The sequence below is a fragment of the Corvus kubaryi genome, unplaced genomic scaffold (genome assembly GCF_017639235.1).
Source record: "Corvus kubaryi isolate FWS band 111438036 unplaced genomic scaffold, C.kubaryi_AGA036_p1.0 37334, whole genome shotgun sequence".
Taxonomy (NCBI): Eukaryota; Metazoa; Chordata; class Aves; order Passeriformes; family Corvidae; genus Corvus; species Corvus kubaryi.
The window spans coordinates 11,588,721-11,614,215 of NW_024581108.1; the positions used below are offsets into that span (position 1 = coordinate 11,588,721).

Genomic DNA, 25,495 nt, shown 5'->3' on the forward strand with positions numbered 1-25,495 from the left:
GGGCGCTGACTCCGCCTCCCCCTCTGAGCCGCCGGAGCGAGGCGATGTCCCGCCTACATGCGTCCCTTCGTGATTGGAAGGCGCTGCTTGAAGTCCCGCCCATCCACCCATCCTCGGTGGGCACCGGCACCGCGGCCCCGGGGAAACGCACAGTACTATTGGTCAGACCGGCTGTCAATCACTGGGTTGGGCCGCTGTGCCGGTTGGCAGCCGTTCCCGGGAAAGGGGAAAGGGCTTTATTCAGGCTTGTTTCCGCAGTGCCTGACTAGCATTGGGGAATGGTAGTTCTAGCGTCGCTGCGAAGCACTGCTCTGAATAGACTAAAATATCTTTGCTCTAGAATTCCAGAAGATATTCTGGATTAGCTGTTTCTGCTTGTGGTGCCGGGGGCTGGGAGCAAGTTCAGTGTTCTCCCGCATCAGGCGGTGTTTCGGTCACCCGCGATGGGTGAGGTCCTTCCCCGGCCCCCGGCGGCGCTCGCAGGGGCGCTCCGGCACCAAGATGGCGGCGGCTGCCGAGCTGGGGGCGCTGGGGCGGCGCTGGCTCTGCTGGCTCCTGGGGCTGCAGGCGGTGAGAGCCGGATCCGGCGCCTTCGCGCTCGGGGCTGAGCGTGGCTGCAGTTTCTGAGAGAAAGAGAGCGGGTGTGAGGGCGGGGAGGGCGGAGTGAGACGTGTCCCAGTGCGGGAGGCGCGGGCGCCTCTTCCTGCTCCTGCGGCCGTGGCCGCCTCTTTTGCTTTCCGTGTCGGAGGCTGGGCTCTGCTTCTGCCTTCTTCCTAAAATAGTTTGTATTGGTGCTGCCTTTGTTTTAATATAGTAAATTATTTGGTGTGAAAACAAAGCAACAGTGTAACGTGTATTTGAAGTCAAAGCTTTGAAGGAGAGAATGCTGATGAAGTGAGGCGCGTCACTCACTAAGTAGCTGAAATTATCTTGTTCTGATGGGAATTTACCTTCTGAAGTGCGAGGATTTCTTTCCAGTCCCAATCAGAGACATTTATTATGATTAGTACATTTATTGTTTCAGGATAATATGATAGTTAAGGTACTAAAAATTGAGGGAAAATATTAGGGAGAGAAACCTTCTATTTATTCTTTCCTGTACCTCTCTGTCGTTTTATTCTCAAGATGTTTGGAGCTTGCTATGTAACCAAAACTGCTTGAGTGAGGAATTGCCACGTAATGGAGTCTTTACTTACTTTCATACACTGTGTTTTGGTTGGTTCTTTCTCACACAGACACAACCCGAAAAAAAGTCCTCAGGAGACTACTGGCCTTACGTTTGTGGATTGTGTAGGGGTCTGCTGGGCAAACGTGTGAGGAGCAAGGCTGCTGGAAGCAAAGTGACAATGCCAGTAGCTCTTTTACTGCTCCAAGGTGAACAGATCCAAAAGTGGTGAAAAGATTACAATAAAGCTTCAAAGGGGTGGATGGCAAGCAGCAAGGTGCAAGAAAATTGTTTTAGTTGCTATGCTCATTAATTTAACAAGTGAACAATAACTAGAATGTAGCTTTGGCTGTGTTTGGAATGCTCTTTAGGGGCTTTTTGTACTACTGTGCCATTGTTGTATTTGTTATTGTCAGTATCCCTCAGAAAAGATAAATATTTTAAGAAGATAAATACAAAATACTTAAAAATTAAATACCTTAGTAAAAATACTAAAAAAGATAAATTATTCCAGTAGAACAGGGTTCCATTTTTGCTTGTCTGTTGTTATACAGTGTTCTGTAGGAAGAAGAAAAATAGCTTTCTGCCTGACAGAATAATGTTTTCAGAATAGTTTTTTCATGTATTATACTGCTCTGTTCATGCTTTAACTCTTTTTTTTAGCAGATACAGAGAAACAAAATAATGAGGCACCTAATATGTTTTCTACCAATTCCCAATCCATGATATTTTCTGTCACATAAGTGACCTGTCTTTCCTTCAACTGTAAGTTGGCCACTTCAGCAGAGGAAATGGGGTTTGTCTCTACCTTACTTGAGTGTGCTGCATGGATTAGGTGATATGTGAATGTGACAAGAAGTCTGTTTTGCTGAATGACAAACTTAGTTTTTCTTCTTTACTTTTCTGTTTGGCCCAGCATAACTTTTCTGAGTCTTGTTCTGTTATCATCCAGTTGAGTTTGCTGGTGCCCTGTCACTCATCTCTGAACACAGCGGTGCTGATTGGTTTTTTTTGGTGTTTTGGCTGTAGCAGGGTTTGCCTGAGGTCTTTTACCCAGCATGAAAAGCATCTGGGAAAGCTGCCTTCTTTCTCTCCTTTCTTAATTTCCTCTCTCACTTTTTCCCCTCCAAAGCAAGCAGCTGGAAGGGAAGATTTTAAGCCAAAGTGTGAGAAATCCATGTGTAGAAAAGTGGGAATGTGAACTTGCTACAAGAAAGATATTGAGGTGCTGAAGTGAGCCCAGAGAAGGACAGTGGAGCTGGGGAAGGGTCTGGAGCACAAGTTCTGTGAGGAGCAGCTGGGGGAGCTCAGCCTGGAGAAAAGGAGGATCAGGGGGAACTTACCAGTCTCTACAACCGCCTGAAAAGGAGGGTGTAGCCTGGTGGGGGTTGGCCTCTTCTCCCAGGTAGCAAGCGATGGGGTAAGAGAAGATAGCCTTAGGTTGCACAAAGGGAAGTTTAGATAGGATATTAGGAATAATTTCTTCACTGAAAAGGTGGTCAGGCACTGAAATGGGCTGCCTAGGGAAGTGGTGGAATCACCATCTCTGGAAGCATTCAAAAGGCATGTGGATGTGGCACTTGGGACAGGGTTTGAGGGTGAACACCGTGGTGCTGGGTTAATGATTGGACTCGATGACCTTAGAGGTCTTTTCCAACCTTAGTGATTCTATGAGAACAAAACCCAAATATCATTTAATTGTTGTGATTGGTTGCATTATTTTTGCTGCCCATAAAAAGCAGAACCGGTGTTTTACATAGAAGCCATGTAATTGAATTGCCTGTTGTAATGTATTGCTAATAAATCAGAATTGCAGGTTTTTATCTGCACTTCCATGTAGATACAAAAATGCTGCTAGCAAGGATTTTCTTGCTATTTTCTAAGCCCATGAGAGACTTTTCTCTCTCACAGAAGAGGTAGCAGAATTATGTAAACAACCAAACACCTGCAGCCTTGAAAAGTCTTGTTTATAGTATGGTCGGAAAATATTTTGACAATGGATGTTTTAGGATTTTAGCCAATCACCCCAAGGGGTGGCTGATCCTTTTCCAATTAGACTATGAAGAAAAAAGTCTATAAAAGAGTTTATAAAATAATTAAATCAATCAATCTTGCTGCACAATTCCTGCCTGCTGGATCTTCTCTCCTCCTCCTCCCTACGGCTGCGGGACACGGTGATATACCCTAGGGCTTAGGGCTGCGGTAATACTTCCACTTACATTATATGCAATTTTCTTGTACCATTAATGCAAACATGAGATTAAAATCCTACCGGTATGTCTTGTTGAGCAGTTTGGTTAATTTCTGGTTGTGTTTTTCCCAAGCTTAGCTGTTACATTACTTTCCAAGGGTGTTTTCAGTGATACGAAACTTACCGAAATTGTTTTTGAAGAGGAGGCTTTGGAAAGCTGTAGCTGATTCATTACCTTTGGGTTTTCTTCTTAACTTGGAATTAGCAATAGGAAAGCAGTAGAATTATCAGAAGTGTATATAAATAAATTTTGGCAGGTCTGATACCTTGAAATGTACATACTATGAGTGTCTGGAATTCCCTGTTAGTTTAAGACCCTTCTTCAAAATAGGGTGGTGTTTTGAACCCTTGGGCTGACCATTTAGGCATTTTTGTAAAACAGTCACAAGAGACTTACTTGTTCTCTGTCATCACTGAAGCATTTAAAGTCGTCTTTAAAAAAAATAAAAATTAATACTAAAGTGTAACATTGTATTGACTTTCAGGTAAGTGTTTATGGAGCACAGTTGTCATCAGAAGCTTGCAGAGAGCTGGGCTTCTCCAGTAACTTGCTGTGCAGTTCTTGCAACCTTCTTGGGCAGTTCAATCTGAATCAGTTGGATCCATTCTGCAGGGAGTGCTGCCAAGAAGAAGCTCAGCTGGAAACTAGAAAGGTGAGTTTTGGACCAAATCCCTTGTGGAATAATTTAACGTGTTATGTTTATGAAATTTTAAATTCTAAAAAGTATATGAGAATCTGGGTTATAATTTCAAGAGGAAAACGCAACATTTATTCAAAGCCCAATATACATCTACACGGTCTAGATTGGCAGACTTGCCATACTGCCATAAAACCTGTACGAACAGGGGAATCTTTGGTTCTTTGGCAGCCCTTCTCTGCTGTGACGTGACCACATTTGGGAACTATATCCAGCTTCTTTTAAGAGGAAGATAAATGGGATTTGGAGAGGGCAAAAGAAGAGGATAAGGAGAGTGATGCTTGATGACAGCTCCTGCTTGGTCATTGACCCATAGCATAATGGCCAGGATAGCTTAGTGCAGTCCTGAGAAACAAAAGGCTGGCACAGCCTCCAGGTCAGTTCCTGGAGTGGCTCGAACCTGATTGAAGCAGGACTGCTCAACTCCACCCTGCAGTGGTGAGAACAGCTGGATATTTGGGGAGTGATCTCTCTCAGAGCTCATGCTTCATTAGACCTTTCGTTTATCTGTAGTAAATAAATATCTGTGTTCCTTAAGGTATGTTATCCATGAAGAATTTTTAGAGTTCTTGAAAAGAATACATGTTGTCTAATATGTGGTAATTTAAGAGTGTTCTAGAATATAGTGAAGACAAATCAGGAAAGTAGACGTTTAAAGGAGGAGAGATGCTGAAATTATTTTTAATGGTTAGGAGATAGTGAAATAACTGACAACATGAAATTAATGAGGAAATCTAGCAGGTTTCTCCCATGAATTAAATTCAGCCTAATATATAAAAACAAAAGTCTGCCTTTAATTTTTAATAAAACCACTGATTACAGTGTTTGGTACAATATATTAAGTATCAAGAAGCAAGTGTTTTAGATTGGAAGAGAATTAATAATTAGTAGTTTCCTAATATTGACAGACTTTAAAGCTTTTTTTTCCTACCCTCTTGCTTGGAGAATTTTTCATCTTACTCTGAAAAACTGCATCTCAATGTAAGATGTTTGACTTTCTGATTAGCAGCCTGACATGTTGCTGAGCTCCAGAGCAGTGGTGCTCTGGGTTTTGCTGAAGCTGTGACTACATGGTTGAACATCCTCCAAGTACATGAATCTTTTTTCTCTGAGCCGTGATTCCAGTATGTGATGTAGCTTGCTCATTATGTGAGCAGGTATCGCTTCCCACGAGGGGGCACAGCAGGTTGGTTGTCTGTGCTACAAACAGACTTGCAAACTACTGGAGTTCCAGGACAGGCTGCAGGTTTTAATTTAATTCTCTTTGCAAGTATGTGGCAAATACTAGAAACAGGGAAAGCAAGAGTTAGTTTATTGCATGACTTGTGCCTGAGTTCTAAATGAGAATTTAAAATTAAAGGTAATAGCACATCTATCTGGGAATTTTTATGCAATTGCTGCTTTTCACAAATGATCTGTGAAATACCCTCGGGCCTAAAAATACTTCATGCTGCATAGTATCAGTGCAACCTCAAATGAGATGTTCACAGATTTGAACTGTTTCATAGCCTTGAAAGAAGTGTATTTATTAATCCTGCTCTTGTTACTGGTCCAGTAGTTTGTGAATTGACGTTGTGGAAAATAGCTGTGAGATATTCTTGTTACACAGAATTTGTCTTCCTCTGAACTTCTGCTGACACCTGTCCAGTGAAATATTTTAATTACTTCATAATTGGACTGTGAGTAAAATGAAAAAATGTTCTGGTTATTTTCTCATCCTCTAGAGATTTTGTATGCAGTCTCACACTAATTCAGAAGCTAGCTTAAACAGTATTGCTTTAGACAGCTGCAAGTTTTAAGCCTCACTCTGTCAGATGCAGAGTCCTGCTGGTGTGTAAAACATAGAAGGATGAAATGGAGGTGAAGCTAACTGTGCGTGAAATTGTAGTAGCAGGAGAGATTGTCCATATTTTGCAGTAGCTGAAAATAGCTGCACTCCATCTGCAGCTTCACTTAGGCTGTGTGATCATTTCAGACATAACTATAAGCATATCCCATTAATTGTATATATAATCTTAGATTTATCTCAACAATATATGCATGTCAAAATCCAAATTGATTTCAAAAATCAACTCTCTGATAAAATTTGCAATACATTAAATTTCACAGTTGCACTTTGCAGGATTGCTACAACCCATAAAAGTTACCAATATATCTAAATGGAGCTTTGAAAAATATATTTTGCTCACTAATATTTGTTGAACTTGAGCATTTTAAATTTCTACTGTCAAGTATTTGTCATGTTTAATGTTAAAGTGTTTGGTGACTTAGAAAACAGGACATCAGGTGTAATGACTAGGTGCTTCTTCTATTAAAAAAAACCCAAGAAAACAAAATGAAGGCTTTCTTAAAACTCCACCCTCTTACATGTGTAGAATTCCTAAATATGTGGTCTTATGAATTATAAGAAGGAATAGAAAAAGGTGACATTCTTGTTCAGACTTACATTTTAAAACTCAAAAAATAGTTTACAAAACTCACAGTAATTATTGGAAATAGAATAACTTGAAGTGCTTTTGATGCTTCAGGCTACTCCTGTGTGACCCAATTTACACTCATTTTTCAGATTTGTTTTTTTCTTTTCATTTCACTAATTAAAGTGCTATACTCAAATTGCTGTTGACTGCCTCCTTGTTCCGCCAGAGGCTCTTAAGTTGAATAGTTCCACTCTCATTGGAACTTCTGGTTTTCAACTCAATGGTTAAAAACAGAGAACTGCTTAGAATTCATTGACATTTTGGTGATGTAAAGTAAGTCATATCAATGCTTACAGAAATGAATTAGAATTTTAGTTTACTACTTCTAGCTGTTTCTCAGAACCTGCATCTTTTTCTGTCTTTTGATATGTTCTCTAAAATCTCTTGGCTACTTTGTAAAAAATCAAATTGTGTTTTTACATAACTGTATTCCTTATTTCTAACATGGTACACAAAAATGGTTCCAATTCATTGGTTTTCTAGCAAGTGTGACTTCAAAAATAGTGTGATTCAATGACAACATACTTTATTTAACATTCAAGTAAACAATCAGAACTCTGTAGGTAAGACTAATATGTCATACGATCTCCTTTCAAAGTTTGCCCTTAACTCAGTGTCCCATTCAGTTCATATAGGAATGATTTTATGGACTATATTGATAAGGAATTTGGGGGAACTGAGATGATATTTTTCTTTTTAATTGAGAAAGTCTCTTACCAGTACTGTTGCTTCAAAATATTATTCACAAACATTCCTTGTACTAAAAATGTGCTGCAATTGATGTCCTTCCTCAAGAACTTTACCATGTACGCTCTTTCCCTTCCCTAACATGTACGTGATGCTATTGGCAATGAAAATGAATGTTGACAAGCAGTAGTCCTAGATAAGGAAGGTGCAGCTAACTAGTCAATGCCTAAGACAGAAATTTACTGTCTTTTGTGTGGCTCAGATTCACCAAGTGTTCATCTCTGTCAGATAAACTAAGGTAAAATGCGTTATCTGTCTGTAATAGGGTAAGCGTTACCCATGAAAGAGCTCTATCTAATCTTATCAATGAAAAAAGTTAGGGAAGCTATAAATGTGAATTTGCTAAATGTGAGTTTCAGTTGTTGTTGTGCATCTGTGCTGGTGAATGGAATGGGTTTAGCTGATTAAGGCTGACCTTCATCTAGATAAAGTACTGGCATTTGACTCTACATTTGTTGAAGAAACTTCAAAAAGTAAAACTCTCAAAATAATGAAATGCGCAAGGTCAAATAAATATCTCATGAGCTCTGTTCTCACTGTTTTCTTTGCAACTCTAAGATGCTTTATTTTTTAACAAAAGCACAGACTGGAGAATAAAAGAGATGTTCAGGGATTCTACTTCTAGAGGTAAGTAGGTGCTTAGATGGAATCAGATGGTAAAGTCCAGAACTGAAACCTGACCTGTTAATTCCTGTCTGTACTCTTCCGCTTGCATAATTCTGACTAGGTCCAAGTGAGAGCCTGTATGTAGGAGCCCTTTTTCTGCCACCCTTCTCTATTCCACTCTGCCCTTCACCCCCACTCAAATTGGGTATTCAACACCACCTAATCCAGGCTACAGCTCCAGAGGTCTAAAGCTGATGGTTGCTCAGCTTCTGCATTTTCTCTTTCACCCTTGTGCCAGACCTCTTGCTCACACAACCTTACACCACACCAAACATTTCAGAGACCAAAGTTAATAAAAATAGGCTGCCAGGAGCAGAAGTCGTTTTGTAACTTTTCAGTGGTTATTGGATTTAAACAGCACAAATGTTTATAGAATCCTGCAAGGAGGATATCATTTAACACCAAAAATAGTGATGGATGACATATTTCCTGTATGCTGAAGAATGTAATAGTAATGCACAACTATGTTTTGTATGTACAGAATAAAAAGTCTCCTTTAAGTCTCCTAATCAAAGCAGAACTCAAAGTTCTGGGGATCTCCAAGAATGCAGATTATACAATCTTTCTTAGTAAATTATTTCAGTGCTTAAAACACCATCATTGTGATTTTTTTCACCCTTATATTCGGTTGGAATTTCCTTCCCCGCAAAGAAATGAGAGCTTTGATTCTGCTTCAGCTTTGTTCAGAGCAATTTGCCTGTAATACATATCACTAATCACAGGAGTAGCACTGATTCACAAAACTGGCATTCGACTGTTAGACTCTGTTGCCACACTCTTATTTAGAGTTAGGCATCTCCCTTCACAGGATAATGAGCTGTCAGTGGTAGAAGCTGCTTTGTTGCTAAATTTACTGATGACATCAGTTCAGTATGATGTGTGAGTGTAGCAATGACTTTCTTGGCTTTCTGTATTACAGAGCAGTAATTCATAATGTTCCTGGAAGTGAGGCTTTCTGACTTCTCCCTGTTAACCCACAAATTCTTACTCATGTTCTGCCTCCAGGAAAAGGAAAGACAAGAGTGATTTTGAAAATCTTGAGCTGTCCGTATAACTACAATCTCTCCCATAGAAAATATTTTATAGTTCGTATCTCAGTGTATATTCTTTTAAAGTTTTCTAGTTTAGAAGATTAGTTTTCTAATAAAAGTCACAAATGAAGTGCTAGTTAGAAGAGTTTAGGAAAAAGCAAAAGAAATTTTCAACAAAATCTCTTTTTGCTGTAAATTTCTCAGAAGAACAAATATTAATTAACCTGTTTTGCTTTCTGGGTGTGTGGCTGGAATACGGTAAAAATTAATTTGCATGCTTTCATGAAAGAGATCATTTACCCTATTTTTCAACAGTACCATTTTTCATACACCAAAGAACTTTGTCATTAAGAATAATAACATCTGTATTTTTCCTTAAATTTTTTGAAGTTGATAGGAGATGAGGAGCCATCTTCTGCAGACCTGCTTATATCAGAATATAAAATTAGAATTGCAGTGAATTTCATAAAAACACTGTTTACATTGGAAAGAGAGTTGTTACTAAATATTTAGTGGAAGATAATCTTGTACCTGAGGCAAGTGAAAATTCTAGAGGTTTAGCTGTAATCATAAGTTTGCTTTTCTGCTTGTTCTCAGAACTTAACTATATTTTTGAAACTGTTTGATACTAGGAGAGGACAGTATGTACATATCGGAGAGAATCCAGGTACCATAAAGTAGTTATTGACCCTTTTGTGGCTCTGCCTTAAAAGTCTGTTTCATTTCATGTTTTAAGACATGCTGGTACTGTATTTTTTTCAGCTGATTACAAACAGCTGTACAAATCCAGTCTGAATGACACTTTGTAACCTGTGTCAGGCAGCCTTTAGTCTGTAGTTAGAAGAAAGCAGCATGCAAAGCAAAAGTGTCTTAGAAGTAAAATTAGGTATAACTTGCTGTATTTTATGAAACTTTTTTGACACCTTTGATCTAACATAATTTTTTTAGGATCAAGAATTCTTCAATACCACTTTTTGCAGTTCAGTTTGGTCTGAATTCCTGTTTGGTTGTAAACATTAATGGTTACATAGCAGGAATGTTACTTTTCTTCTGGAGTCTTCACCGTGAGTAACTGTGATAACAATACTATATCAATGTATAAATGAAGCACTGCTGGAATTGTGTCTTGCAGAAATTGCTTCATTTCCCTTTCTAATAGCAAGTGAGATGTTTTCTTTCATGTAAGTTAAAGTTCCTTACTTTTACAATGCATATTTTTAACTAGCACAATTCTTATGTAAATGGTGTTATTCTGCTATAATTAGTGCTCTCCTTCATTGTTAAAGCAGACATGACCTATAGTGTGGTTTGTCTCTCTTCACTTGTGAAGAGCCAACCTGATTGCATCAGAAACAAGAGTTTCAGGTGCTTTCCAAAAACTTTTGAATGAAACTGAACTCAAGTTCACGCTTTGGAGAAGATGAGGGAAAAGTTCAGGTATTGTCACAATAACCTTAGAAAGCATTCTATTAGAATGTTGGAAAAAAAAGCTAAGTTCTTTTTGTAGATGCAGACATGAATCAGCCTGGAAATCATAACAGCACTTGTTTTGGATGTTAGAATGGACACTAGTAATCGTTTAGAGAGTCTATTTCATTGCTTTTAGTACTAAACTCACTTTCATGAGCACTAAAACAAGTGAAGCATTACTTTAAAATGAACTGACTCATGAGTTAAGCATTGTGTAATGAACTGACTCGAGATGTTTGTGCGCCTCCATGCTGAGTGATACGTGTCATTCTTATTAGTCCTTGAACACAGTGACTGCCTTCACAAGGAAATTTGGAGAACATCTGCTCTGGACAGAATGAGATGGTAGCAGCAGCACATATTAACAACTATGCTTTTGTGGTGGGCTAAGTGATGCAAATAAACCTGGGTTTTTTTGCAAAAGACACCTTTGTTTAGAGTTATAAATGAAGCCAGTTGATTCTTCTTTTTTTCTGGTCTAGCTGTTGAGATAGCAGCTGTTTGTCCCAGCATGAATCTAAATCTTTTTGTACCAGAACAGTTGGGTTTCAATTATGGCAGAATTACAAGCTCAGAATTTAGACATCAATGATTGAGCTGTTTTCTTTGTTAAATTTCTATCAGATATTGGCCAGGAGTTACAAACCGGGAGTAGTGAGTAGTTACATATTTTAGATTCCTACAGTGATCTTGTTCCATAAAAATACTTGTTGGAAGGAAAAAAAAAGACTAAGAGTAATTTGCAGTAATGAGAATTAAAAAATGCTTATTTTACTGTTGCCCTAAATGTTAGTGTACCTAGCTTATGATAGACTTACATAAAATAGGTAATTAGCTAGATAGAAGGCTATTTATTCCTTTGTCTACTTCTTCATACTGACTTCTTGATAGAAAAATGTGGATAACCGTCAGTATCAGAGAAAGCAGTATAAATGTTCAGTGGATTAGTGAGTGTACAAAGGAATATGTAAATCTAGGATTGCTGATAGAATTGTTGAACGTTTTTTAAAGAACAAGAAAGAGACATGGTAAGTGAAGTTTATAAACCATTATTCCATGTTTCCTCCATCTTTGTAATTACTTCATGTTTGAATTCCAGAGAAACTTTAATTATGCAAGCTAGTATCTGAGCTGTTTAGCACTGCTTTTTTTAATTAAAAACCTTTATTTGGGTGGTGAAAAAGCTTTAAAAAAATCTGGTATTTGTGATCTCTTGAGTATTGTTTCATAGTAGTTCTGGGTTTTAACAGTCAAATCTGAGGTTTTTATCTTAAATACAATGTTTAGTTGAAAATGTATCTGTAGTTAAGCAAATTTCTGAGATGCTGTTCTGAACAGATAATGCAGTGTAACAGTCTCTTTTCAGTTTCCCATGGAAATAATGATTACTGATTAGTTCACACCAAGAGAGAAGTTGTAACTCCCTGCAAATGATTAGAGTATTTTTTATGTTCTAATTCATAGTATTTAAGCAAATACTGAGTTGGACCTGAATTCAGAATTTGAATATTCAGAAATGAACATGTATTTCTGACTGTCCATAATGCCTCCATATGATGGGTGACGAAATGTTAATAAAATTGTCTTTGATATTTCTATATGATGTGTGGTTGGCTTTTTCAGAGTGGTTCATGAAGGTTACTTTTAATTACTTGTGTTCACAGTTCATATTTTAAGTGAAATGTGAATTTACTTAATTTCAGTAAGGTTATATTTTTCTATATCCTGACTTGCACATTTGTTATGAAAACACTGTCTAAAAGAAAATTAAAGCAGAGGTTTTAATTGTCTATGGAAGGTAATTAATTAAATTTAAAAATTTTAAATTAAGCTCATTCTGTCTGCTTATCTATAAACAGTGGGGTTTAAGGCTTAGAAGGATGTGATTTGGTATGCAGTATTTTATATATAGTATATATACTATGTGTAATATTAAAATGCCTAACTTTGAAGTATGAAGTTCTATTTTAGTAGCTGGAAAATCTGTTGTTAATTTATTTAAGATTCAGCAAACTACAGAACCATTTGCATGTTGCAAAAAAAATCGCAAAATAGTCTAAAAATATGACAGTATGCAAGATAATTAGGTGGAGGGTTTTTTAATTTAGATATTATATAAAATTGAAATTAACTTATATTTTAAGAAGATTGAGTATCATGCATAGATGACAGAAGTGATTGACATCTAAGTGCAAGTATCCAAGTTAGCCCAGCCTGTACATATTACTTCAGCTAAGGCCTGTTAATGGGATCTGTCCTCCTCTGCAAATACAATTAACTAAAATCAACCAACAGCCCAAATGAGAAGTCACTGCCTTATCTTTATTATAAGTCTTTCACTGTCCAAGTTAGGTTTAAAGTGGAAACCAAAGTTTCTTTTAATGAGATTTTGTTAGTATCTTTGGGAAGGAAGAAATACTTTTGCTATTATTAGCCCATAATTCCCATTGTAACATGTCCAATTGCATTTTTTAAAATGAAACTGTGCTTATACCAACAGTGTATCTCAAATCATCTTTATTTCTTTTTACATTTTTAGTATAATGAATGAAAATTATCATGTATATTGGGTGAACAGTCAGTTGCATAAAGCAGAGACAGGTCTGGGACTGTGATTCTGTCTAGGATCTTACTTGTAATTAGCATCAACAGAATAGCATATTGTCTTCTCAGAGAAAAATAGTTCATCAGATAACACACTATAAATAAACTAGTAATTTAGATTACTTTTGTCATTAACAGCATCTGTTTATTATTACAGCTTTATGCAGGAGCTGTCCTAGAAGTATGTGGATGAAAATTGGGAAGGTTCCCTCAAGTCCAGGGTAAGTAAAGCTACTAGTATTCTTTCAAATATGAAATACTGTCACAGCTGAATGACAAAATGTACTTTTAAGTACTATTACAAGTAGTCATAAATAGTATATTATATCAGTAAAGTTGCATTGATCTGAGACTCATAGAACTGGTCTCCAGTAACTGATAGATGAAATTATATTGTGCACTTACGGAACGACTTTATTTTCACAGATCCTGCCATATAATTGTTTTATCAGTGGATAATGACAGTCCACTAACGGGAATGGAATACAGTAGTGTAAAAGGAAAATCAGTACCATCAGTGTGTGGTGGGAGGAAGCTGCAGGAAAAGAATCTGTGAGAAATTTCAAACTGGACTTTGCTTATAAATTAAGGAAGAGCTTAGGTGATAGGAGTACTACGGTTATTTTTGGTTTTTTTCCTGTGATAATACTGCACTTTGGACATAGTTGGACATAAGTGCTAATCTAGCTTTAGAATTAAAAATTGCACAGACAGCATGTCTTCATCTACCATGGGAAGTATCAATACCTCCCAGTTTGAAGGCTGGCTGACAAACAGTGGGGGAAAAAGATGTTTTAAAACAGGTTACAATTTACGTAAGTTGTGCTGCTTTATACCCTTGCCTGCCACCTCTGCCCACACACAGTTGAGATGAATGACTACAAGACCAGAGCAAAGCTGTTTTCTCTTTTCCACCGTATAAAATGTCAAAATAAGAATTCTTCAAATGACTTGTCCTACTTGAGGGATGTGAGGAGATCAACTTTGTTAGCACAGGAGTCCATATTGTGTCCGTGACCGTTCAAATTTAGCAAACATAAAAACATTCCCAACTGTTGTTGCCCATTCACTCAGCTGCTTTATGGTTCTGGGTTTGTAACAGTTAAGTGCTCATTTGAGCCATAGGTTTGAAGGAAAAGGTCAACCTGTTAGCCTGACTCCAGCCTGCATTATGCCCTCAGTTACCTTCATGTGTAGGTCCTTGCAGAGAATGGCCCTCAATTCCTGCTGTGTGCACACCTTGAAACATGTTCCAAAGACTTGGAATGGTGCAAAAGGAAAAACTTGAAAATTGTGTGACTAGTTCTTTTTCCTTTCAATTCTTGGTTATCTAAACCTCCTCAAATATTTATTCCATTAATCATAAAGCTTACTTTTTAAAGTGGCTGGATAAATTTCATTGTTTTTTAAGTAGGATCTCTGTTTTGACTACCAGTTTTTACTTGGTACAGTAAGAATTAAAAAAGGACTGAGTAAAGCACTTAAATTTCTCTTTTTTCTTTTCATCACCAATTTCTGCAGCTACTCAATCTAAATTTATCTTCACCAAATTTACTGCTAGGGTATTAGAACAGGTTGGAAGATGGGATATCTACTAGAGGCATACTTAGAAATTTTAAAAAGCAGTAGAATATATTTTTCCAGCTGGTATTTGTCTTCACATTAGTATTAATCTCAGAATACTTAGATTTTGTCCTTTATTTTAACTTTTAACAGAAACAATGTTTAATGTCTCCCTCTTAAGACATTTACATTCAAGAAGTGTTTTTATTTCAGCTTTTCACTTGGACATTTGCTATGGACGTTAGGTTTCCTGAAGGTCATGCTGCTGTTTTTGAAGCATTGTCTTTTTAGGCTTCATTGAACTGTGTAGCCTGTCACTGACAAAGTCTCATCACAAATAACTGAATTCTTTTCCATAGCTTCTCTGAGGGTTTTGTTAAGAGTTTGTTTGGGTGTGTTTGGGTTTTTTCCCCAGAATATACACAAAATGGCACTGTTAATTGCAGGACTGTGTATGTATTAGAATTACATGGATTAGTGTATGTTACTCCTGTATGTAACTGTGAAGTCTTGACCTTTAAGTACCTGTGTAAATTGTTTTGTCACTTGGCTTAGTCCCACAGACTTGATGTGTCTCAGACTACTTCGGGATTATGATTTATTTGGCCAAAGGATGAACAGTGTTGTTTTGTTGGTTTTTTTTGTTGTGGTTGGATTTTTTTAATTATGAGATTCACATATTAAAGTAGTTAAGGATTGAAATGAGTTGAGTTAATAAAGGTTTGTAAAAGTTACACTGTTGGAAGAAGCTGTGGGTTGCTCACAGTTACTAAATGCAATATTCAGTGGTCCTTCTCTATCAAAGTTTCTTTCAAAATTACTGGTTATATAATCTTCAGATATAAACAGTTGCTGAATACACCTGTGTGCCTGAAATATGACAATCATTACATATGGAATATATTTGTATATACTAGGAAAGCAAAGGAGTGAGAAATTATGAAAAAAATCTAGTCCTCAGCAAGAGGATGAAAAAATCTGGTCATCAGCAAGATTATCTTAGTCTGGAACTGGATTTTATTGTTTGTAGTGTCACACCAAACTACTAAATGCTTTCGTGAAGATGGCCAAGGATGTCTATGAGGTTTTTCAGATACAGTTTCTTGTGATAAGTCTGATAACAGACCACATTTCTGTATGTCTCTTTTAAATTCAGTACTGAAATATTCTTACTGATAGTTTTCCCTTAAAAATAAATTGCTCTATTATAAATGCTGTACTCAAAAATTAATTCCTATATTACATATATTTTGAAGTTGTTCTGTATAAAACTGTTCTTAAATATTTGTCATTTAAAAGCACTCCATCGAAGTAGAATATTAAAAACCTCAGTGACAAGATTCATAGATGAAGCAACATCTTAATATACTAGGTAACACAAAATGTGACAGTTTTTGGCTGACATCCATAAAACTGAAACTCTGGAATAGCATAATGAATTAGCTGGGTCAGTGATTAATCTAGCGTATTTGTTTTAAGTTGACTTTTCAGTGGCAGCTGTGTCCTGTTCATCATGAGATAGGAGATTGTAGGAGTCTAAACACCATTCTTTCCAGTTTGTTTAAAAAACTGAATTAGACTGGGTTTTTTCATTGAACATTCCTTTCATATTTCTCTCCATTCTTTTTTTTAAATAAAATAATTCTCACCTCTCCCATTGCAACTCTTTTAGTTAAGAAATGGATGTGTTTCCAGCAGATCTGTTCTAGAAACAAGGTCCTTAATCCTTGAACTCCTGCAGTGTGCACTACATGAGATCCTCTGACTTCAGAGTCAGTCAGCACTATTATATCACCCAAGTTCTCCAAGTGTGAGGGGGATTCTTTTAGCTACTAAAATACAATTTCTTATGGGATTATATTGTATGAGGTAAGATCACTCATTTGCTAGTTATTTTAATCTGTAATTCATAAATACTGATGAAAGAAAGTTAGAAAATTATATTAACCTTAAATCTTGCACGGATAAAAGCATTACTAAAACTCTTGGTAAGAAATACGGATATTGTAGTGAGAGACAAGCATTGCTTTAACGTAATCTTTCATAAACAAATGACTCACAAATTAAAACAATACTTCCCTTCAGATTCAGAAATGTCTCTTGCCCAACTGCTTATGCAAAGTACCCCGTCATAGGGATTTTTTGAAGTTTCTTCTTCTGGCTTGATTGGAACTCTGTCTTGGATTCATTGATGAAAGCATGTGCTTTTTATAAAATCATGAACAGCTGCATTGTAACTTGATTAAGAGACTACAAATAGTTGTTATTGATGTGCCATATAAATTCTTAAATTTAAATTTTTATCTCAAACTGAGGTCCCCAAAAGGTACAGAGCTATAGTCATTAAAATGGAAATGAGTGCTTGCTGTGTGCTGTAGTTCAGTCTTTTTGCTAGGCTTTCATGGTAACTTTTGAAGCAGACTCATACCATCTTCAAAACTGCAGAGCATGTATTTGTCCCCAAAAGAAGTTATTAAAGGCTCTAAGGGAAGACATTAATGCTTTTGGCTTGCCCAGTGATTTACATATTCATATTTTTAGCAAATATTGCCAATTGTCTTAGCAATGCTTAGCTATTGGTGGCATTATTAAATGTTGGAATTTTCTGTCTTCATAAAATGTCCCTCTCTTACTCTACCTCTAATTTTGGTTTCTTTTTCATAGATTTAACACTTGATAATTGGCAGTGCCTCAATAAAATGTTTTTTTAATTCAAGTTCATTTTAGGTACAAAATGATCAAGTCTGTATGGTCAAGTCCTTTGTGCCTTTTTAATGTAAAATTCTGCAACATTATGCACGCAGTTGTGTCTCCAGTAAAATTTCTTATTTTCAAATGGCTTGTTTCTAATAATTCATGGCCAATCAAGCAGACTACCCTTTAGCTTATCTGAAGTAATATTACACTTGCTTTCTGTTTATTCAAGTTAACTCACAACAACTGTTTGTTCTGCTTGGGGAGCTGTGGTGTCATGTCCATTCTGGGTCAGGAATTTCTCTTATGCTGTGTCCTGCTGCTCCTAGGAGAGTAGTGCAGGGTGTGTGTGTGTGCATATACACAGAGTTGCCCTTTGGGCCACAGTGATTCTTAGATTCCTTAACAGTCTCCACTTAGAACTCTGGGATTTAATTCCAACAAAAGAGCTGACTTTCTTCTAACACCTCTTTGTTTTGTATCGAAACAAATGGCCATTGTAACAATAGCAGTGAGTTCTCCATTCTACTGTGTTCATAGGTACAGGCTGCTTTTAGATTTTTAAAAGCACTGTTCAATGCGGGCCAGGCTTTAAAATGCTCGTACGCACTTGATCGTTCTCTGACCTTGTAGTTGTAGTTGATTGCATGGCAATCCAGTCTTCTCTTAAGGAACATCTCAGGAGTGCCTTCCAACAGAAGTGCTTTGGTACTCATTGTGTATAGGAGCATAAGGTGAAGTGATTTTGCAAAGGTGTCTGGTGAACAGCTCTGACTTCTGGGCCGGTGTTTAATTCACCAGAACATGGGGTCATGGCACCAAGCTCAGAGTTCATCTTACAGAAGTCACAGTGGAAAATGCCTCTCCTGCTTACCCGTGCATGGGTTAGAGGCAGGCTTGTTTCTCTGTGGTGTGTAATTTCTAAAGCTGCTACAGAGAGGAGAAAATGGGGATAGCTAGGATAGGATTTTAGTATTAAACACCAAACTACTAAATAATGGTGGTTAGATGATGGGCAAGTACCCTTCAGACATAGAACTGTAAGAAGCATTGTTGATGTGAGGATATAGAGGGGAAACTGCTGGGGCAATGTGAAGGTGGAGCATATGCATCACATCCCATGATAGGCAAGTAGTCATGTGTTCCAAAATTTGCACTGTAGCTGTATCTGACATCCTAACCCCGTCATTTCAAAGGCTGCTGATTCAACTCAAGGACTGATTTTATGGAAAGAAAAAGAAAAGTGTTTGATGGGATAATCTGTGTTTTTAATGCATGTCAGTATTTGAGTTTCCCATTTGAGCTTCCAAAATTCAGAATATACAAATTAAGTTATTTGTACGTTGAGTGTTTTTCTTTGTTGCATTGCAAATTCAAGTGAGCGATGCTGAAAGTCACTATGATCAGCATTAGAAATAAATATGCCATAACAGAAACTAATTTTGTTCCAGCTGTCTAAAATTTCAGGAAAAATGTTCTGTAGTGCTTCAGCTTTCAGAAGATTTAGACATTTGACATTGATACAAGTGTGTAATAGCTACTTTTAATGTGGCAGAATGTAATGCTGCCTATAGAATACTTTCTTCTTCCACCTAATGCTGTTTCCACTTTATGTGAGCTTGTTCAGTCCAGCACTGCAGCCAGAGAACAGCCTCTCATGTCCAAAGGAGCTTTCATCTGTTGCTCAAGTAACAAATCCTCACACCTGTTACAAGCTTAAAGTGCTGTAACCTGAGGTCCCTCCCAAAGGCTATTTTTTAAAACAGTTGAGTTTCAGAGTTCAGATTTGCTTCAGAAACTTTATCCATTTTACTATGCTCTCTTACCATTCTGCAATTACCCACTGTACTGACTGACTCTTACAACCTGCTTTTCGTATAAAGCCCTAGAGACTGATTTCAGCTGTAGATTTAAGTTGAAGAAAAATGTGGAAAAAATCCTCAAGAAACACTTCAACAGTCTGTGGACTTAACAGAGAATAAGAAATTTCTTTGCTGCCTTTTTGCATGTCACTTTTGATGACAGCCAAGACAACATGTCACAAGGCCAAGGAAGTTGAAAATATGTCTTTGAGTTTAAATCAGAATCAAATTGCAGTATGTGAGCAAGTACTGGTTATTCTGGGCTATTTGAAATTGTTATACACAGCTTACAATATGGCATTAGTGTACAGTCCTGTAGAAAGAATAAAGAGAATGTCTCATTTTCTTCAGGGGCCTGGTACATCTGGCAGCTCCATGGGCCACTGGTATTTTTTTACCTTGTTTATACTGTGTAGTGGTTGGTGCAGAAAGCAGAGTATATGATTTTGATCTGTACTGGGAGCTCAGTGGAAGAGAGAAGAAAATAAGTGCCGCTCTGTCTAACCATGCTGAGAAAGTGTTAAGGTAACTGTCTGCAGTAATCTAAAGATAGGTATAAAGATGGCAGGGGCTATCTCTGCAATTACTGAGGAAAGCACTACACTTTGTCAAGCAGTATGAAACATTAGTCCTGAGGTTGCACTCATCTCCATGCACCAGCTGGATGCACTGCAATTTGTGAGAGATTCATTGTTGTCTAACCTTGAAAAAGCAGCTTTAACATGCAGCTGGCACCCTTGTAGGAGTCAGTCTATACTGACAGGGTTCACCCTTGGGGAGATGCTACTGACGTACTGCAGGAACATCCTGAATCCATTTAATGTCAATACAGACACTCAATTCAGCTTTTAGCACAACCTGACTGTAAGAAGGAAGAATGAGGACTGCAATTTTCTAAATAACTTTTAGAATTCAGACATTCATTAGGGTGAAGTGCTTCAAAATAGGGGATTATGCTCAGGATTGTCCTGAAATACTTCATATCGTCTTTTCAAAGTTAAGGTTAATGCAAGGCCTGGGTTGTGCTGTTAATACCTGCTGCCACGTGCTGCACGTGAGGAGTTGTGCAGCAGCAGTCCCCCTCAGACCTGGCCTTCTCTCCATGTAGCCCATAGAGCCGTGACACACACTGCCTTCAGGAGTGTCAAGAGAAGAGGAGATACCAGCTTCTCTTCCTGTTTTCTTGCCTTGTTTTCTTGCTGGTTTTCAACATGTAATCTCAGAGATCTCTGCAAGACAAGATTCTCTGTCTTGTTCACCAGAATAACACCTCGTCCCACAGTTTCCTGTGTGCCCTGTCCCCCGCAGAGCTGCAGTGTGTGTGGAGTGTGCTGATGAGATGGGTGTCACACTCAGCCTCCCTCACAAAGCTTATCCTCAGCCAGATTTTGATCGCTCCAACGCTTTTCCTCACATTTGCGTAGCAGCAGCATATGGGCCAGTCTGCTGAAGGCTGTCAGTTCTATGTGCAGATAAATTGTGTAACACAGTTGCACTGGTTCAAGGAAAATCCAAGCAGATAGAATTCTTTTTTGGATTACTAGCAAAAAGAGGTGTTCCTTTGGCATAATAAGTTTGGTATTATTAATTTTGTGAAGGTACTAAGATTTTAACATTAAAATATATTCTAAAGCATAATTAAAAAAAAAATTTGTGGAATACTAATTTGATGTAAATCTACTTTATGCAAGTAGGGAAGAACTTGATTTTCTTTCTTTCTTTTCTCCAAACCGTAGCTTTTGTCAGGAGTGATAAGCCGAAACTCTTCAGGGGACTGCAAATCAAGGTGAGTAGTAGCCTAACTTCTTTATTTGCGATGTTAGGAAGAACTAAGTTTGGTGAAGACCCCTATTTGCTAATCAAGTAATCCTTTAGCAGAGGACATATATTTGGATTGCCAGTGTGAATCTTTACAAGTTCTTGCTAGTAATATTGATTTGTTTACTGCTCAGTAATTGGTTGGTACTTATTCTTCGTTGGTGGTGAGGTTATAGTTTATTTTATTATTGTTTGGTTGGTTTTAATCCAAGAAAAAATTATTATTATAGCAGATGGGAGAAGAATCTGAGGAATATTTATATTTTGTTCTTACTTTGTAGATATCTTGGATTTACTCAAGCTGTTCTGCCATTGTTTCTTTTTCTCCTGTTATCCCCTAGCTTTCTTGTGGAGCTGCCATTTCCATACATTCAGTGATTCTCAGATTTTGCTTCTCCCTCTCAGAATTCCGTTGCTGTGTTCTGTTGTGCTGGTTCTTCTCTATATACTTCAAACATGCATATACTATAGAAATGCTTAGAAATGTATATACTGAATGGTGTTTCTTATGACCTGCATATATGTAAAGTTGCATAAGCTGCACTGCCTTAAGCTCCAACAATTCTTTGGTTTCAAGATCTAGTCTAAGACTTCACCTTTCTCTTAAAATCCTGTGTGAACTTCAAGTGTACTTCACAGATACACATCTTGATTCTCACATTTTGTGCTCTCATCTCTATTGCCCAAATGGCACCATCTGGAATCACTTCATAGCTATGCATGGCTGCAATAAGTGATTTGTCTTCTCAGCAGCAGATTCTATGTAAAGCAGATTTCCTCTGTCTCACGCATTCATGTCTCCGTGTCCTCCAGTTTCTTTCAAAAGCTTTCTCTCCTTCTGTACTTCTGTTTCTTTTTTTTTTAATTTTATAGATTTATTGAACATCAAAGCAGTCTAGACTACAATTGGTATTGAGTACTACCAGAAAAAAAATGTGCAAATGAATCTGTGTTTATTTCACAAGACTTTTGAAAAACTGATTAGAGGTGCCACTAGCTTCATTAAGTAAAACCAACTAGGTTAGCTCAGTTGAGCAAAGTGAAATACTCCTGGGGAAATCTTTCCATAAACTTAAATGGTCAGAGCTTTCTGATACTGTTAAAAGCTTTTATTTGCATTACTTGTTTTGGTTGGAGAAGTGCTGAAGAATTCTGTTACCAGCAAAGCATAGTAAGCGCAGATACAACACAGCAAGAAAGAATGTGATTACATTAGAAATTGATAGTAGAACTTTGACCTGTTAAAGTGACACAGAATTTCTAAAATAGTAAAAAGGCTATTGATCATATAAGAAAAATCATTCATCTGCTTGATTCAAAAATCCAGCTTTGGTAACTTAAAGTAGTTGGAGTAAATACCCTCTTTCAAAGGCAGGCCTGTGGCACTGCCCCTCTGCACATGCCTTAACTCCTGTGGCACCAAGGAGAAAAAGGAGATGTTTCTGACACCCACCCCCACCCCCCTTCATTTGACTTGTTCACCCACTTTCCTCTCTCTGACATTAAGTGCAAGTCAGAAGTCTGAACTGATTTAAATCACTTGAGAGCAGGGGCAGTGTTAGTATGGAGAATGTGTTTTCCACCCAAGGTAATGGACTTTTCTTTTCCCCCCCCAGTATGTGCGTGGTTCCGACCCTGTACTAAAGCTGCTGGATGACAGTGGGAACATTGCAGAAGAACTGAGCATCCTCAAATGGAATACAGATAGCGTGGAAGAATTTCTAAGTGAAAAATTAGAACGTCTATAAATGATTGCTTTCTGTCCTCTTTCCTTTTCGTATTTTGTCATGGTAATCTTCTCAGATGAAGTGCGCTACAACTGAAGAAACATTCCAGCATCAGTATTAGTTTTAAAATATCTGTTGTGCTGTACTAAACATCTTGTAATTAGAAGGGAAGCTTCAGCACACGTATCTGACAAGTTGACAAACAATAGCTTGTCTTAACATTATTATTTCAGCTCTTAATGTATTTATCACTAAGAATGCTTTGTTTCAAAGTTAATTATGCAAATCTCAGTTTGTTATAATTGGGTCTGTTTTTACAAATGCTCTTAAAACTGAAGAGCTTCAAATAATAGAAATGATTACCATGCTTTTTGTCTGCTGCTCTTTCTAAGGAAGTTAGAACCAAATGCAATCTATCTCCCAAAGAAACTTGGCTACTAATGCCCTCCTTTTTTTTGTATTTGAACTGTCCTTTTATAGAAGCTTTGTTTACAGTGAGTACCTAATTCACAGGTTTGAAAGCTGTTGGAGGAGCTCATGCTCTGATACTGTAAAACATTTAGTAAGTACACTTTAGTGAAGACTACATAGAAAACCTCTGAGGTGTATGAAGTCAGATGTCAGGTGTGCTTTACATTAAGTGTTTTGCTTCAGAAAACATGAGCTATAACTCTTGAAAAAGCTTTCCTTCTAACTTTCAGAAGTTTATTGGAAGTCTGTTTATGAAATTAATTCAGAAACTGTTCTTTTAAAATGTATATTTTTCCTTCTCAGTTGAAATTTATGTGAATAGGGAATATAGACATTATGTATGGTAATGAGTAAAATCCATTAAGACTTGTTGGGGTTTTTTCCACTTAAAGTCAATAAATATGGTAATCAAGAACAATGTGGGGTTTTTCTGAAGTCTAATTAGCAAATAAGTGTTCCCTGTAATTACTTCATGCTCACCAGGTTGGGTTGGATGGGTATTATGCTATGATCTGAAGTGGTACACAGTTTTTGTCTTCATCTATAATTTTGTATCTCCAGAAATTCCTCTATATTTTACAGACTTTATTCCCAGCTTTTGAGAAGAAATCACCAGCTTCATAGCAGAACAATAAACCTGGGACTGAGACCACACTGAACTATCAGAATAATACACTAAGGTGATTCTTCAGGCATAGCCTTCTGAGTTTTTATTCCTGAAATATTCTTATAAGCTCAGAGAGAGTGTGTGCAGCTGACTCCTCTTCTTATGAATATGCTCTTGATCTTCCAGGTGACTCAGTGTGAGACAGCCACAGTAGTGGTCACCACTGTCTTGGAGGAACATGATCTGTACATAAAAAGCACAAATCTCTGCTTATGCTGACTTATCATAGTCAACCATGGATTTGTTCTTGGGACATATGATGTGTTAAGTCAGCAGATGAGCTACAACCAAAACATGTGGCATGACAACCCAGTATTCTGGTAGTAAAAATATGCTGCCATCCACTGGTCTTTTAATATACTGACTCTCTCCTATACTTCCCACTCCTATGTTTGCCAACAAGGGATTTCAGTTTCTGTATGGATGACTTATGTTATTTTAGCAGAATATTTTAACCTTGTTCCTCTCTCCAGCTTTAGGTGCTCTATACCATTCATCAGAGATTGTTTGCTTCATTTGGTATCTGTCAAATACTTCTCTTTGCTTTCCTCATTTCTTTCCTCTTCCTCCTTAACATGACAGCCAGTGGTTTTCTGACCTTCAGCCTCCCTTTTATTTCCATGTCTTCCTACTGCAAACCCAGTACTTCCCTACACAGACTTTGTCTTCCTACACCAGATCCTTCCCTGCTGCTCTTATTTGTCTTTCAGAGAAGCAAGGAACTCACTCTTGTATCAGATGACTTTCTCAGAGTGGAGGAGGATGACAGGCCAAAGAATTTCTCCCCCAGCATAACTGAGTCTTACACTGGAGTCCCAGTGCTCTTCCTGCAATTTCTGACCTTTCCCAGTACTGGTTCTCAAGTATTTCTATTAAGGAGACTGGAAATAAGCTTTTCTCTCAGTTTCCTCCTAGGTTCCTGATTTGCTGATTCCTATTCCACATACTAATCCGGCCTTGGATACTTATTCCCGTATTTTTAAAGCATGCACAAGGTACATTCCTGTAATTCCCTATATATAGGGACATGTTGAGAGTCCTCCCTGATTCTGTTACTGGGCTGCTGAGCACTGATTCTACTCAAATCTGCAGCTTTTAGCAAAAGCTAATTACCTGCACTTCCTGACCTGTTGGCTGTGCTCTGTGCTGTTCTAAAGTGTGGAATTCATACTGTCCTGCCTTTTGTCTTTCTCATTCTGTCCTTCAGATGATACTCAGGTTCTTGGCTCTACAGACATGTGTTAGGAACATTTAATATTCTGGCATAAATGAGCTGGGCTTTGTGCTAAAAGAGGCAATTAGAGTGGGGAATAATTTCTTTTGGAAATTCTTAAGTTTCTATTTATTGGTGAGAGGTTTTTTTCTCCAGTCTGCAGCTGTGAAAATTCATAGAGCTCAAAAGGTTATTTTGGTTTGTGGCAATTAACCACACAGAATACAAGGTTGAAAGCTCCAGTTTAAAAAGGAAGTGATTCATTTTTACTTATAGCCATGATAAGCACCCAGTACTTCATGAAAGGCATTCACTCAGACTTATGTAAGAATTATTTAATCTTATATAATGCTCTTGTTGTGCCAAATCTT

General features: G+C 37.6%; 1 protein-coding gene across 1 annotated transcript; it reads left to right on the forward strand.

Annotated features, from left to right (window-relative positions):
• Positions 1-453: 453 nt before the first annotated feature.
• On the forward strand, positions 454-23,659 carry SELENOF (selenoprotein F). Its single transcript, XM_042030284.1, has 5 exons — positions 454-570; positions 3,902-4,069; positions 13,267-13,330; positions 20,965-21,014; positions 22,663-23,659. Exons 1-5 carry the CDS (start codon positions 502-504, stop codon positions 22,792-22,794), a joined length of 483 nt encoding a protein of 160 aa, XP_041886218.1. The 5' UTR covers positions 454-501; the 3' UTR covers positions 22,795-23,659.
• Positions 23,660-25,495: the final 1,836 nt, after the last annotated feature.